The sequence below is a fragment of the Siniperca chuatsi genome, linkage group LG20 (genome assembly GCF_020085105.1).
Source record: "Siniperca chuatsi isolate FFG_IHB_CAS linkage group LG20, ASM2008510v1, whole genome shotgun sequence".
Taxonomy (NCBI): Eukaryota; Metazoa; Chordata; class Actinopteri; order Centrarchiformes; family Sinipercidae; genus Siniperca; species Siniperca chuatsi.
Window position 1 is genome coordinate 11,226,406 of NC_058061.1, and position 15,721 is coordinate 11,242,126.

General features: G+C 39.8%; 2 protein-coding genes and 1 long non-coding RNA gene across 5 annotated transcripts; 2 read left to right on the forward strand and 1 right to left on the reverse strand.

Moving 5' to 3' along the window:
- Positions 1–2: 2 nt before the first annotated feature.
- LOC122867332 (FERM domain-containing protein 6-like) lies at positions 3–5,686 on the forward strand. 2 transcript variants are annotated; one of them, XM_044178005.1, is made up of 13 exons: positions 3–718; positions 1,425–1,515; positions 1,726–1,805; positions 2,059–2,117; positions 2,274–2,508; positions 2,595–2,750; positions 3,203–3,268; positions 3,412–3,480; positions 3,607–3,781; positions 4,264–4,422; positions 4,658–4,789; positions 4,885–4,907; positions 4,987–5,686. In XM_044178005.1, exons 1-13 carry the CDS (start codon positions 647–649, stop codon positions 5,026–5,028), a joined length of 1,359 nt encoding a protein of 452 aa, XP_044033940.1. In that variant the 5' UTR covers positions 3–646; the 3' UTR covers positions 5,029–5,686. The 2 variants fall into 2 exon arrangements, with proteins under 2 accessions (XP_044033940.1, XP_044033939.1); XM_044178004.1 differs by having other exon boundaries at positions 4,885–5,686.
- Positions 2,260–6,525, reverse strand: LOC122867334. 2 transcript variants are annotated; one of them, XR_006375903.1, is made up of 5 exons: positions 6,437–6,525; positions 4,340–4,427; positions 3,589–3,765; positions 2,564–2,734; positions 2,260–2,400 (listed from the first exon to the last, which is right to left on the reverse strand). It is a non-coding gene; the product is annotated as an uncharacterized LOC122867334 (long non-coding RNA). The 2 variants fall into 2 exon arrangements; XR_006375902.1 differs by having other exon boundaries at positions 2,266–2,400; positions 2,540–2,734.
- On the forward strand, positions 6,088–11,329 carry ghdc (GH3 domain containing). The gene is made up of 11 exons (XM_044178003.1): positions 6,088–6,335; positions 6,538–6,828; positions 7,636–7,832; positions 7,939–8,133; positions 8,319–8,438; positions 8,919–9,216; positions 9,535–9,724; positions 10,094–10,165; positions 10,310–10,443; positions 10,543–10,631; positions 10,732–11,329. The coding sequence occupies exons 1-11, from the start codon at positions 6,251–6,253 to the stop codon at positions 10,951–10,953; spliced, it is 1,893 nt and encodes a 630-aa protein (XP_044033938.1). The 5' UTR covers positions 6,088–6,250; the 3' UTR covers positions 10,954–11,329.
- The last annotated feature ends 4,392 nt before the right edge of the window (positions 11,330–15,721 follow it).

The window sequence follows — 15,721 nt, forward strand, 5'->3', positions numbered from 1 at the left end:
TGAAATATATGATAATAGAAAAAGAATAAATACATGTACACATACTGATACAAATGAAGTGAGCTTAGTTTACTTCGGGTACAGTTGGTAGGATATTGTTAATCACTGCATGATGATTTAACTTCGTTCAACCATTTCATACAAACATAAGTTACCTCTTAGTCTATATGTTTTTTCCCCATATATTGAATTTGCCCTATCCTATGTCTCAATTTTGACTGTCGTGGTCATTTCAAGTATTCTGGGTTTTTTGACGTGAAAATATACAAGAATGTGGTAGAAATGGATAGAGCCCAAACAGATGCTACAAACACATTTCTGAATTAGGAATCTGTGATAATGTTTGAGCAAAGTATAAACCAAACTAGAGCTGAAGTAAGCAAGTTGATTAATCATAGACAGAAATGCAATCAGCAACTATTGTGATAATCAGTTTCGGTTTCAGTCATTTTTCAAGCAAAAATGCCAAATGTTCTCTGGTTGAAGCCTCTGCAATGTGAGGATTTAATGCTTTTCTCTGTTTTATATCAACGAGAGTCCGAAGTCGTTACGTGTTGGGGAGGAAGGCTGACTTGTTTTGGTCAGCCCGTGGGAGGACAGCAGGAGGATTTATGGAGGCCTGAGACGAACTGAAGCTTTTGTGATCATGAGGACGACGCAGAAGCGACAAGTGTGCATCCTTCTACCAAACAAGCAGCTCCTGGACTGTACTGTCAGGGTGAGTGGCCTCAGTGTCCTTTCCCTGTCATATGTCTTTGATTCCAATGCATCACTTGGAATTGGAGAAATATATATGAAACAGATTAAATTTGACATTAACAAGGCTTATCAACATCGCATGACGTGTTTTTTTCAAGACTCATACTGAACATTTTACATTGCTGTCGTTGATGTGCCAGTAGTTCACATTTAAGTGTACTTAAATGTGATCCTTTTAATATATTAAGTGTACTTCTTCAAACAGTTCATCTCGGCAAAGTGGAAAAGCTGCTGAAACTGCATTTTTACCATAACGGGACGGTGAAACTCATTTACTCCCAGAATAATTAAAGTCTGGGTGAGGTCTGACAGATTTTTAAGGGAAGATGTTTGAATTTTTTAATCTAAGTTGGAATACATACAGTAAGTCCTTCCAATTCTGACTTACTGTAACAATAAAATACTATATGCATAACTAAACAGTGACATGAATATCTAGTAAAATAAATTATATTTAATGAAAATAAATGTATTGCAGATTTTACAGTATCTGTTTTCATGGAAGGGATCTCCATCATATCAACTGTCTGACACCCAATAATGAACAAAATGCTGATATCACAAAGCCAAAATACTGTATCAGTGTGAACCCAGAGCTCACAGGATGGACCCTGAATGTGCCATGTACTTATTCTTGTTGTGTGTGTGTTATGTGTGTTTTTTAGGTGAGAGCCAGAGGCCACGAGGTGTTGAATAGTGTGTTGAAGCAGCTCGGCGTTAGTGAACTCCAAGTCTTTGGTCTGGCTGTTCTCAGAGGTCAGTCAGTGTCTGTGTGGGAGTTCAAGAGAAAATGTTTTGAATTAATTTATTGTGGGTTGCTGAGATTTAGGGAGGCTGCTGCTAATGAATGAACTTACAGGAGCCCGTGAAGTTAACGATAATCACGAGTGCTGATTGGTTGAACAAACTGCATGTCATGGCCCTGTGTTCTCTATGTTAATTTAATGTGTGCATTTTGTTCCTCAGATAATGAATACCTCTTTCTTGATTTGGAGCAAAAGCTGAGCAAGTACTTTGGCAAAAGATGGAACAGAGGATCCTTAATGGTGAGTTGATTTTTCTTTTTGTATTTAAGCCCTGCAATCTCAGAAGATTTGCCTACAGTACTGCATGTAGCAGTGTGGCTCAGTGAACTCTTGAACTTACATAATGTGATGATGTATAGTATATTGGGTATATAGGGACATGTTCTGTACAAACTACTCTTTGTCCCAATATTGTTCAGGGAAATGTTTATTATCTTTATTTTGAGCAATATATCTCTTTGACTCTGTTGAAATATTTATTCTATATTTCCAGGTCCCATTCATCTTATTTCTGAGAGTGCAGTATTATGTAGAGAGAGGTCAGCTAATAATGTAAGTTCAGCATTTTTTTCTGAGGAATATTCGGCAGTCTGCACATATACAAACCATGAATGTTCTGACCAATCAGTGATAAAAAAAGACATGATAATGAACTCCTATAATACAGAGACAACCTCTGTGATTTGGTGTCCTATTTGGTTGTTTAAGGAGCAGCAAAGTGCATCAGCTCTACTACGCTGAGCTGAGGCAGAAGGTGCTGCATTCACAGAGCCGCCATCAGGAAGCTCTGTTCTTCCAGCTGGCAGCTTCTGCGCTTCAAGCTGAAGTCGGAGATCTGGAACAGAGAGAGGGGAATGATGAGGAGGAGGAGGAAGGAGAAGAGACAAGACAGGAGAGAAAACACAGACATTACTTTCTTGCTGAAGATTACTTCCCATCTTGGGTAAAAATAAAAAATAAAGTTTGGACCTAACCTTGGAAATCATAAATTTTTTTACATATGTTTATGTAACATGCTTGTGTCCTCAGCTGATAAAGCGACGAGGACGAGACTTCCTGCTCCAGCACTGCCCGGTGTTACACGTTGAGCTGAGAGGTGTGTCACGTAGCCAAGCCGTCCTGCAGTTTATAAAAGAGGCCAGTGGCCTGCAGGATGGACCAGTCACCTTCTACAGGATGAGACAGGTCAGTCACACACAGACTACTAAACGTTTAAATTAACCAAAAAAAACCCACCAGAATACTGTAACTGTAGTCCGCAGACGTTTCAGACAGCATGTCCATGCATCAAACACAGTATCTCAGAAACCACTGGTGTAATTTTTTCATTTTACATTTTTACAAGGCCCTAATAACCATAACACCACTGGTCCTGTTATGATGAAACTCAGAGAGATGGTTACGGATTTGCCCTTGACATGATGCGTTGTTTGTCTGTCTGACTTATCTTGGTAATTAATTAGAATTTGGTCTGATGACCGGTATGGGAAAAGAACCGAGCATCGCCTGTTTGGCCTCATAATGGCTCATCCTGAGTCTTCATTTATGAGAATATTACTCTCTCCTGCAACATCTGTTATATGAGCTCATGTTTTATATTCTAAACTCTGCCTCCTCATCTGTTATTTTATGTGCAGGAGAAAAAAGAGCTGAGAAGTTCAGTCCTTCTTGGTGTGGCTTTGAAAGGAGTCCATATTTATCAGGTGGGTCCCCCACTGTAACAGAATTTATTTTTGTATATACACATTTGAAGGGTTTCACTTGTAGATGTAAATAAACTTTCTTAATCAATGTACTCCTGCATTTGCACGTATTAAGAATGTAAACTGATTGTATTTTTCTTAAGGAGGTGGAAGGGAAGCAGTGTCTATTGTATGATTTTTCCTGGACGGATATTGACCGTTTCACTTTCCAGGTTGGTCCTAAAGACCACATAAGCACACATACATCAACATAAACTTGCATATTTCCACTTATACAACATCAACTCTTCCTCTGCCTCTCTTTTTGGATTATACTGTACCTCTCTCTTGCTCTCCAGGGCAGCAGGTTTGAAATCGCTGCAGTGGGCTCTCTGTGCCTCCCTAAGCTGGTGTATTACACTCCTTCAGCCTTCCACTCCAAACACGTCCTGAGGCACCTCAGTGACAGTCACCGGCTCCACATCAACACCAGAGATGCAGTCAGCTACATCCAGCAGCTGGAAGACATGCAGGGTCAGCAATCCCATGCCCTTCCTTTGCTAGAACACATCCATGAGTTAATATAACTTCAATTTTAGATCAGTCCTCAAGTCCTTTATATCCTAAATGTCCTCAAGAAGTAACCAGTGGCTGCAATATAAGTTACTGCAATCTCCAAAAAATGTGTTGTCATCACTATTTCATCTCAAACTCATCACAACTGGTGTTGATTGGTTCCTTTCATTCATTCATAAAGTAATTTAACAGAGCATCTGGTACCATCAGTCAATCAAGGTCTAATGTTGTGACTTTTGTCCCATGGAAACTGATTCTTCACAATGATGCAATAAATATCCTTTTTAACCAAACTAGGTAAAACCTTATGATGTCTATTATTCTCATTCTCAGCCAAAGCATTTTGAAAACAACATCATGGAAAAACAAACATTATGGAACTTTTAAAACCGGTTTCCTGCAATTCAAATGTGTCCTTTTCTTTTTCTGTCTCTCTGCAGCCAGCCAGTTCTACAAAGAGGCCTACATCTGTGACACAACACGCTTAACACACAGACTCCAGAGCAACAGCCTCACATCCTCCATGTCTGACTGCAGCGTTGCCATCGAAACAACCGCAGCCTGGTCCAAAGAGGAGGAAGATAAAGTCTCTGTCACAGGTCAGCTGAAAGGAAAAGAACATGGTTGTCATTGTGTACTTCCCATCTTGTATAATCTATTCCCTTACTGAATATACAACAAATGATAATGAAGATAAATATAAAAACATACAGCACAGAGAACAATTACAGCTGCTAAACTGATAACAAGCTAATAGACCAAATCAAGATATGAATAGTGGTATTTTTGGCTGGAAATCAAGAGGAAACTATGTGTTTCTGTTGACTGTTGCAGAGTTTGAGCTGTGTGTCGACGAGCCAGAGGAGTTTTTTGTTGACAACCCAGCTGAGGTGTCGTGGCTGGCTGAGCTGCTCCACGGTGCGTCTGTCGATGGACCTTTGGTGTTACCTTCGTCTTATTGGACAGGTTAGTCCAAAAAAAGACATAAGCTAAAATAAGCTTGATCATGTGTGTATCATTTCATGTGCACTACATAATTTCCTGTGCTCTTTCATTATCAGCTGTCACCGTGGAGATGAAACAGGTGAGCAAACTGCAGATCCTTCTGATTGAAAATCTCCAGCACATCAAAAGTTTCAGTGTTTTCTCTGATCTTTGTGCAGGTTCTGAGGAGGAGAGCTGATGAAGGAGTTTCTGTGGACTAATGTACAGCCAGAAGCAAGAGGGATTCATCACATGTTCTGCAGCTCAGGACAAGACAATTACTGTCACTGCTCACATGCTTTTTAAATTAGTAATCACAGACCTAATAAATTCTGTACCTAATATATAAATTCTGCTAATAATTGCTGTATATTTCCAGTGAAACACAAGCCCAAACAAATGCCTTTAACATACTGTATGCAAGTATTAATAAAATTATGTTAACTAAGAAATTAATGAGGAATAAATAGATACGTCTGTTTGTTTCTTCTATCTACAAAAAGTTAGAACTTTGAACTTTTTTAAATTAAAGCATTTGTAGATTGTCTTTGTGTTTTTTTTCATTTTATAAATTGTTTTTTTTTTTTCATTGTTCATATTAAAGCCACCCAAATGTGCAACGCCTTTAACTTCCTTGACGTGTGGATTATGTTCATGTATATTACTTGAAACCTAATACAAAGAAAGAAAATGAACAATGAATTTACAGATGGCAAACCACAATCTGGTGTAACATGTACTGTTCCAGAACAAATATTATTATTATTTCTGTCTCAACAAACATACAGACATTATTCAGCAGGTAGATAAAAAGTGTATTATTGTGCATAAAACCATTATTGTACATTATTAAAAAATATATAAATAAGCAAAAAAAAATGGTTTTGTTTAAGTGTGAAGTTCTTTCTTGACTTTGAAAACAATAGTGCGACATGTATGTAAGAACAAAAAGAGTAAATATAGCGCCAGGGAATTAAATCATAACATTACAAATATAAACATCAGGTATAAGGGTAATGCAGGGAGCTCATTACATTAGTAAGAAATAAATTAATATGTAGGAGGAGAAGGAAAAAGATGTACATTCAAGTAATTTCAGTCTTTGCTGCTCTCTTATTTGCAACTTGAGTTGGACTATAGCTGATTATCATAAAGAATGTGAATAAAGTTTGGTAATCCATCTTTATTATAAACAGCTAAATTTGACCAACTTTCACACATAAAAAGTTTTGTTTGTTTTTTGTGTGTAAATTAGACAGACGTACGTCATCCTGTAGTGAGCCAATCAGCGCGACAGACTGCGACCCAAACACGGAAGCAGGTCAAACGGCTGCGAAAGCAAAACTTCAGGCCCTTCTGCTGTCACACAAATGCAGCTTAAGCGTTATTATTAATGTGAACAGTTTAAACAGCAGAAACGTCAGGTCACATTGTTTGCTCTCGATGGCTTTCTCTTGGTTTCGCGTTGCTGTGCCGCTTTTGTTTGCGGTTTTTTCGGTTGTTGTCGCCATCATTGGACAACATCCGGGTAAGTGGCGTCAAGTTGATGAAGCTGAATATGTGAAATGATGGGAAGGGTCGCTGTCAAGGCAGCCTGATTAAACAACAGTGTATGGTTAGCTGCCTTACCTGTAGATGAAACAAGCTACGGTGTAACGTTGGCTAACAGCGCCCCCACCTGGCTGATCTGCCTCTTACGTTCCTTGTGTAACACCGGCTCTTCTCCACAGCGATGCCGCCTCCTCTGCCCGCCGCCCTCGGTGTCTGCTCTCTGGCCGGGATGGCGCTCATTTGGAGGGACATACGCTCGAAGATGAAAGGTGAAAACCGGACGTTAAGCAGTCTGCTCAGTCAGTATCTGGCGGTGAAGGGTGTGGGCTGGCTGGGCAGGCGGCAGCGAAGGAAACTTGAAGCAGATACTCTCAATGTGAAGCAAGTCCAGGAGGAGACTCTGCTGAAGCGCCTGCGGAAAAACGCAGGCACATGTTATGGAAGTCAGTATGACTTCAGCTCAATTAAAGGTAAGAAAACAATAAGATAGTGTTAATGAAGAGTTTTTGACGTTGGGAAATGTGTTACTCAGCCCTGTTGTGGTACAACAACCTGCGCGTGTTGTAAAACCTGCTCTGACACACTGATTTGTCCTGTGTCTTGCTGTGATGTAACGTTATGTGTTGTTTATATTTAGTCAGAGCCCACAGGCTGCACAGCAAGAAGGAGTTTGTCTTCGAATCACTTGTTTTGTTTGACCAAATGTCCAAAACCCAAACATATTCAATTTACTGTCATATAAGACAAAGAAATGCAGAAAATACTCACAATTGTGATGCTTAAACTTGGGCATGTTTGATATTTTTACTGCTTCACTGCAGAGAAGGACGAGTCATTAAAATACTACTTTTATTTTAGTAAACTCTTGCTATATTATTTACAGTATACTTTTGTGGTTTAGTTTTTCCATGTCACTGTTTTGTTCACTTTCTTATACAGCTACCATTCCTGTAGTATTTACATGCTTTATAGTTTCACAATAAGCCATGGATTTCTGCTAACACTAGTTTGGCACTTGAAACTAGACAATAAGAAAAATGCAAATAAAAAAATATAAAATATAGCTGTGGATTGCATCCCTATTAAGAAAAGAGAATAACGGTTCATTATTGACCTTGGGAACAGTATGTGTGATTAATAAACTCAAAGGTCCACTTACTGGTTCTTCTGAGCTGTTAACCACATGTCATCGTCTTCATCAGTGAAATGAAGACGTCAGACAGTTTTGACTCGTAAGCAGAAACCTTAAAGCCGGCTTTTTTACGGTTATTCTTCAGACAGCGATGGCTTCCGAGCACGTCACCCCATCACCACATATGAGCACTACAGTGAGCTCATTAGACGCATCGCGGCAGGAGAGGAGAAGGTGATCATCGCTGAGAAGCCGCTGATCCTGGCCATGACCTCCGGGACGTCAGGACCCAGCGCCATGCTGCTCAGCACCAAGGACACCAACACTGAGTTCTTCCTGCAGGTGAAGCTTGATGATGATGACGTGTCGGCCCGGTTGTAGCCTATGCTGTGCTGTTGTGCATATAAGATGATGTTAATAACAACAGTTATTTATGTGTTTCCACCAGGGAGTGACTGTGTGTTTGGATGCCATGCGAATAGCATTCCCAGCGACCGACAGCCTCCAGCGCACCACCAAGTTCTTTTACTCACCTACTTTTCGCCAGTCTGAGGCCGGTATTCCCATTGGACCAAACTCCTCCACACCAGCCTCCTCCCGCCACATGCTCAACCTCTACACCACCCCAGCACCCGCCTTTGAGGTACAAATTACAAGATGATCAGTTTCACCTCTTTGTCTTGTTATGTAAGATTAACAGTGATGGAAATGCACTGCTCAGTACTTCTTTCTGAGTATTGGTTTTTTGTTGTTGTTGTTCTTTAAATTTCATGCAGAATTTCAAAATTATTTTCCATTTTTTCCAATGTCATCTGTCCTCCCTTTCAGGTTCCCAGTGAGAAGGACACCCTCTACCTGCATCTCCTATTTGCTCTCAAAGATCCCAGTGTGGGAACACTGGAGTCCAACTTTGCTTCCACAGTCTTCTATGCTTTCAGCGCTTTACAGGTACAGCATAGCTCATGTCATGATTTTATTACACAGATAATGGTTGCACGCCATGTAAAAACACTTTCTGTGGTACTTTTACGCCTTTTGATTTGTTTGTGTTTTGTTTTTTTTGCATTATGATATTCTCTACTTTATGTGATTGGACGCATAAAAAGCAGGAAAATATGAAAAAAGGAACCAAAAAAAAATCCTCAAAAATGTTAATTTGTATATTTCAGAAAATGCATGTTTTTTTAACTAAAAATGGATCTTAATTCCTAAAAGGTTGTTGTGTGATATTTTGAAGAGACAACATTTTCATCCAACAGCAGCACCTAGTGCTGTATCCTTCCCACCGGGACATGTCCTAGTAAAGTGGGATGAAATCTTAAATCAGGTGTCAGGCTCCCATTGACTGAAAGAAAAGTGCCCGTAATTTGTTTGATGAACTAAGGATTAGAAAAGTAATTTCCCTCCGATCTCCTCCCCGTCCCATAGGATCGCTGGCAGGAGCTTGTGGAGGACATTGAACGAGGAAAGGTCAGCAGCGCTCTAGCTCTGGAGCCCAAAGTGAGGTCCAGGCTCGATGCTCTGATGAAGCCAGACCCAAAGAGAGCCACTGAGCTCCGGGCCCACTTCCAGGACGGCTTTCGTGGGATCGCCAAGCGGCTGTGGCCTCACCTCCACCTGGTGCTGGCGGTGGACTCAGGCTCCAATCAGATTTATGGGGAAATGTTGAGGGAGAACTACTGCCAGGGAGTGCCTTTCTATTCGCCATTCTACGCTGCTACTGAAGGTAGGAACCTGCAGGTGAACACATCTGATCCCAGACACCACTGTGAGAACAACTGCTCTAAATGACAACATTCAGGTGGGTTGTGTGGCCCAAAATCCTGTTATGTTATTAACCATTTAATTACCATTCACAAAATGAAGTGAAATTGCATGGTGCACTGGTAACCTGTTATGGATATATGTGTTGTCATTTTTCTCTGTTTGTAGAGTAGTCAGTAATAAAAACAGTCATCACTACTTGGATGTGTTACATTTCCAAGTTAGACACTCATCTATGGTTAGATGTAATAGCTCTAACTGTATGTATGGGCCCCTGCAGGTCTAATAGGAGTGAACCTGTGGCCTCAGGAACCAAACAGACGCTACATGTTGTGTCCTCGTTCAATGTTCTGCGAGTTCCTGCCAGAGAGCAGCCTGGAGGAGGAGACGCCTCACACTCTGCTGATGGAGGAGGTGAAGGAGGGACAGAACTATGAGCTTGTTATCACAAACGCTTCAGGACTCTTCAGGTCTGATTTCATTTACAACTAAAAAAGGATCTAATGATGAATGAAAGTGTAAGAACAGTACTATTCTATGTCTATTATGTTTTTAGGATGTAAATACCTGAAATATAGGCCAATTTTGGTATATTTCTTGTTGTTACTTGTCGCATCAATGGTCAGAGGGTTCAACTTACTGCTCCTTTGTCAAATTATAGACTACAAAAAGTGAGAAATTACCTCCAATAATTGCTTTGTCATTGGCGTTGTGATGTGGTTTCACTTGACTGCACTCTATCAAGATAAAAAGAGCAGCATTTCAAGTCTGATAATACTATGTTATATCAAGATTAGTGCTCAGACTCCATAATGACACTGTTTTTTGCTGTGTTACAGATATCGCATTGGAGACATTGTGAAAGTAGTTGGATTCCACAACCAGTGTCCCATCATTGAGTTTCAGTACAGGTACATTTTGACACAGCGTTGTCATGCATATTTGTTCACATACTGCACATCATCTCATGTTGCATGTAATGTACTGTATGTAGATTTTTAAAATATACAGCATAACAAAATATTTCCTCCCTGCTTCCCTCCGTCTTCTGTCAGACAGGGTCAGATGTTGAGCGTTCGAGGGGAGAAAGTGTCTGAGGTGTTGTTTCTTGATGCTCTGAAGAAAGCTGTTTCTCAGTGGCCAGGAGCTCAGCTGGTCGACTACTGCTGCGCTGAGAGCGGCATCATGGGTAAGATGTCTTGCTTTTATACCCCTCAGTCACACCTCTGAGTAGTTAGTCAGGTTCAGTTTGCGCTATAATGAATCTTACTTTACTGTGGTGTTGTAGGAGATTCAATAGGCGGCTCAGATCCTCATTACCAGGTCTTTATAGAGCTGAAAGGTGTGAGAAACCTCACAGAGGAACAACGATACAAGGTAAGACAAAGCTGGCATGCAGCAGCAACTTTATCTTTATCTTCTTTATCATGAAATTGATCTTTATTCTCTTCCTGCCATCTCCCCTCCTTACTTCCAGTTGGACATCTGTCTCCAGCAGGACTCGGCTGTCTACAAGTCTTTCCGTATCAAAGGCAGCATCGGACCAATGAGGGTGCAGCTGGTGGCAGAGGGTGCGTTCAAGGAACTTCGCAAGCACATGATGGCCTTCTCGAACACCTCACCCAACACCTTCAAAATGCACCGAGTGCTGCGCAGGAAAGAATACGCCGACTTCCTCTTGGGAAAAACCGTTTCCTGAAACCTCCGGTTGTGGAGAACGAGACAAAGCTTGTGGACTCGCTGACTGAATGAAATGTCTCCAGTTTTTTTTATCAACTGCTCGTGGATGAGTTGATGAATTATGCCTTTGGGAACTGTTAAAGACAAAAACACAACATCCTTCATTTTCGACAATTAAAAACATTCATTTGACCGATTTTATTTTTTGATCATATTTATAATTTTATTAAAGTGAACTGTTAAACTATTACCTTAGGTTTGTTTAATGAAATGTTTTAGGACCTCATCTGGCTTCCATGACAATCAAAGTTAAACCATATGCAGTATATATATTGTACCAAAGAATGATTCTGAGCTATGGGTGGAAAACTGCTACATAAATGTATCCAACCAGGCTTTCATTTTGTTGTTTTGTTGTCGCTACAGGGGTGATATTCTTGAGGAAAAAGTGTTTTATTTATGTATTTTAATGGTTTTTAGGGCAGTTGAAGAAAAAGCAAAATAACATCTAGAAAATTCTCGTCGCTAACAGCACTTAAGCTCCTAAAACATTTGCATTGATACCATCTGGTGTTATTTAATGATGCGGCACCACCACATTCACATTGTCCCATAAGTGCAGTCACCTGTGAAGGTTAAAGCAACATTTGGCGAGAGTTATACCTAAAAATAAATCCCTCTTTTATGCCTAAAGCATGGAGTGGGGCTGGAATGCAACAGGGAAAAGCATCCTAAATCCTCTTCTATTTTATTTATAGACTGAGCGACTAAGTGAAATTAGAGTTTTCACATAATCAGCAATTTTTGCTCCACTTAGTAAACAAACGAACAGGATGTGTTGGTAAAGATAAGTATGCAATTTTCATGTTACATCATTTGTTGGTGCTGGAAATGTAAATTTCTTTCCACTCCTGACATTTTTTATTATTATTATTATTATTATTATTTCGTCTCAAAAATCCCTTCCCTCCTTTATTACCACATTCAGATAATGGAGGGTTGGCCAGCTTTCCTTCAGAACCTCCTGCAGCGAGCGCCCAGTTTCATGTTGCGTGTTTCAGTTGCATGAGCAGATTAATGGTAAAATTAAATTATACTGTAGTGTAGACTGTACCTGGTAATTCCCATTTACTCTTCACCATCTGACCGACATCTCTCTTCAGTCAGATGGAGCACACACTACCGGTGCCTGGACTTTATTGTCACCACTAGAGGGGGGTAGTCCTACTTGTAAGACTTGGACAGTAGCTGTTATTCATGCTTCAGGTTAACAGTTTACTACTGGTTTGTCTTATGGTCTCTTATTGTCTTAACTAGAACAGGGGATCTTAACTGTTAGTGCCTTCAGTTGAATTACTAGCCTCTCATTGTAAGTCAGAATACATAAAACCACAGGCAAACAAGTGTATATCAGTTTTCTGTCTGTAAGTGTAAATGCAGTAGAGAGGTAATATAATGTGGATTAACCCCAACATCATTATTCAGAGAGAGATATTTTATCTTATGAAAGTTTAGCCTCTAGTCAGTCATTTGTTATGTGGAAGCTGAAGAAAATAACCAGCCAAACACTGGATAAGCCCACATCTGAAAGTCTTGTTACTCTTGTGTGTTGTTGCATGGCACGACACTTCTCTCCCGCAGGTCTCACACGTTCACAAAGTGGGCTAATATTTTTAGTAACGTCCCATTTCAGCAGAGATTTGACACGGCTCTCGCTTTATTTGGGCGTCATAGTGTGATCAGACCAAAACAGGAGTTGAATGAAAATAACTACATTTACCTCATTGAAGCCCAGACCAAATGGCGCTTTTATGAGATAGTGACTCGAAGGAACAGAGGCTGAGATGTTGTTTTCTTCTCTGGAGGTTTTAAACAGTTTAACAGTAGTTACCTAATTACCTGAAGATGTCTACCCTGTTCTAGTGCCCTTGAGCAAGACACCAAGCAGTGTCAACCTTGTATTACTCGAATGGTGCTGAACCTTAAAGAAATAGTTCGACATTTTGGGAAATAGACTAATTTGCTTTCTGGCGGAGAGTTAAGTTTGATGAGGAGATTGATACCACTCTCATGTCAGTCTGTTAAACATGTAGCTGGAGACAGCAGCCTACCAACACCTCTAAAGCTCTCTTATAAGGGTGTTATATCACATTTGTTTAATCAGTACACAACTGTAAAAACGACAGCAGAAACTTCAGGAAGTAACTGCCACTGGCCAAGAAATAGTGCAGCACATAACCACCCAAAAAATGGCGAAATTGTTGTTTTTACATTGCAGTTTTTGTACGGATTAAACAAACCGGATATATTATTGTTAATCTGTGAGCTTTAGAGGTGCTGGTAGGCAGATGTTGTTACCTTTCGATAGAGCCAGGCTAGCTGTTTCCTCCTGTTTCCAGTCTTTATGCTAAGCTAAGCCAACTATTTGCTGGCTGTAACGTCATATTTAGTGGAGAGACTTGAGGGAGTGGTATCAATCTTCTCATCTAACTCTCCACCAAGAAGTGAATCAAATGTCTACAATTACGTTAAGAACAGAGATCTGTAAAGGGAAAACCATACATGTATTTCAAAGTTTCTGAAGTATCCACTCAACAAGAATGTTGTATATTTTGTGCATACTATGTGAATTAATTAATTCCAAGTCAGGACAGCATTCCCAGAATTTTCCTGCTCAAGCCATGGCAATAATTGGGACAAACTGGGGATAAATGATTTTCTGAAAGCCTTATTGGTACTGAAAGTCTTTATCGTGCATGATGAGTGTGGTTCCTGAGTACAATATAAAGACAGCATGGTAGGTAAATAAAGCATTATTTGTATCCATGCTTTCACTATTTTTGTTTATTCATTACAGATTGTCGCCTTTCTCCGGCTGGTGTTTAGTGGGATGGTGTGTGTCTTTCTGTGTCTGTCATCCTCACGTGGCTTGAGGATTTACACACACACATAAACACTCAGAGCTTCTAAGCACATCTGCTGAGTCACAAGTTAATTCAATGTAAACAGCTGAGGTTTGAGAATGACAGGACTGATTTCTCAATGGGTTTGCTGAGGGAAGGAGGATGTATTTAACTGAGAGAAGGGATGTTGCATGTTGAGTGAATGATGGCGGCTAAAGAGCTTATCTATCTTACAGTTTAAATCAGGTTTAGGGCTGTGGAAGTTTAAAATGGTCCTTTCTGTAAATATTAACACACGACTGATCCAAATTAGAATTTACCCATTTTAAATTAAGTATAATCTCACCTCCAAAATAAATATCAGGGTAAATGCCAGCAGTCCCCGCAGAGCTGAGAACTATGGGAAATGTAGTTGGGATAATATTTCACCTGGCCGTCAGTGCGTCACTCTGTCGTATTAGACTGCAAAGTAGATAGCATGTTTAATGGATTAGGCTCTTTATTAGTGACAAGCAGAGATGGATGGACTACATGAAGAAAGCACAATGAGAAGCCATTAAAAATAGATAGCAGTGAAGGGCTGCCAGGGCTTGAATAGGATCCGAGAGGGGGAACAATGCTTTGTTAAAGTCTGAGAGCCAGTCTTCTACTTTCACTAGCAGTCCTTTTCCTAACCTTTTCTCCAAATGTGGCTCACCTGTGCTGCCTGCTGGATGGGTTAATTGTGCATTTTTAATCACCTTTTCTCTTTGTGCATTTTCTGACTGACAGTATATCAATGATGAGCTCAGAAAATGTCTTCCCTTCCCACACTCAGAGACATAATTGACCAGAATCAGCACACGTACCACATGTTCTTGCTGCTTTTTTAAAACAAATGACTTCATGCATACAGTGTAAAACAAGGGTCAGTATCATTCACAACTTCCTTGACCTGGTTATTCTCATCTCGGAGATCTGCAGGACTGTCGGTCAAGATCAAAACAAACCTTATTTTGTACTCTAAAGACAACAAACTTCATTTCTGGCTTGAGGAAACCCACGCAGCTGCTAAATCGGCTCAAGATTACCAACGCCCCCACAAGAAACTTGTATATTTCTATTTCTTTTCTCATCCATTTTTGTTTACTTGGCTCCCATAAAGTTACACTTGATGCATGGTCTAGGAAATATATTGTGAAGATTTATTTATTTTCTTGTTTTTTTGACAGGCATAGAAAGACTAAAAATACTGTAGTTTCAAAGCCATGATGTCACAGGTGGGTTACTGTATATGTTCCTAAAACACCACTGAAAACAATTAATCTTGAATGTCATGCTAATTTGAATATGGAGTTGAGGGTGCTGAAAGGTATTTTAAAAAAAGCTTCAAAATGATATATTGTTGTAGGATCTCTTCTAGGTTCTGGGTAAATCTTTATAACCTAAGCACCATTGTTGGTTCCATCCTCAACCTCCACATAAATCACAGTGACAAAAAAGAAAAGTCTACCTGCACAATTCCTACTGAAAACCGCTTATTGTCCACTTTAAAATGAACATTATCAACTCCATCTTCTGCCTGTTTGCTAATATCTCCTGCAAAAAGCTGTAGACATTTTAAAATGGACAAATTATATTAATGCGTTGCATCTAAACTTGTGCTGGCCTCCTGTCAGTTAACACATGGACTATGCTTACTGATTCAAAGAAAAGTCATCTAAAAAATCAGCCCCTAATTATCAGGTTTCTTAATGTAGTTAGCAATAATTAATCTTTTATGATGGTTACATTAATTAAATTAATAGTAGATAATCTTTCCCTGATTACTGTCAAATTTAATGAGATTACTGTTGACAACATTCATTAAAAATGGACAAGATATGATTGTTCCTGTTAAGCACC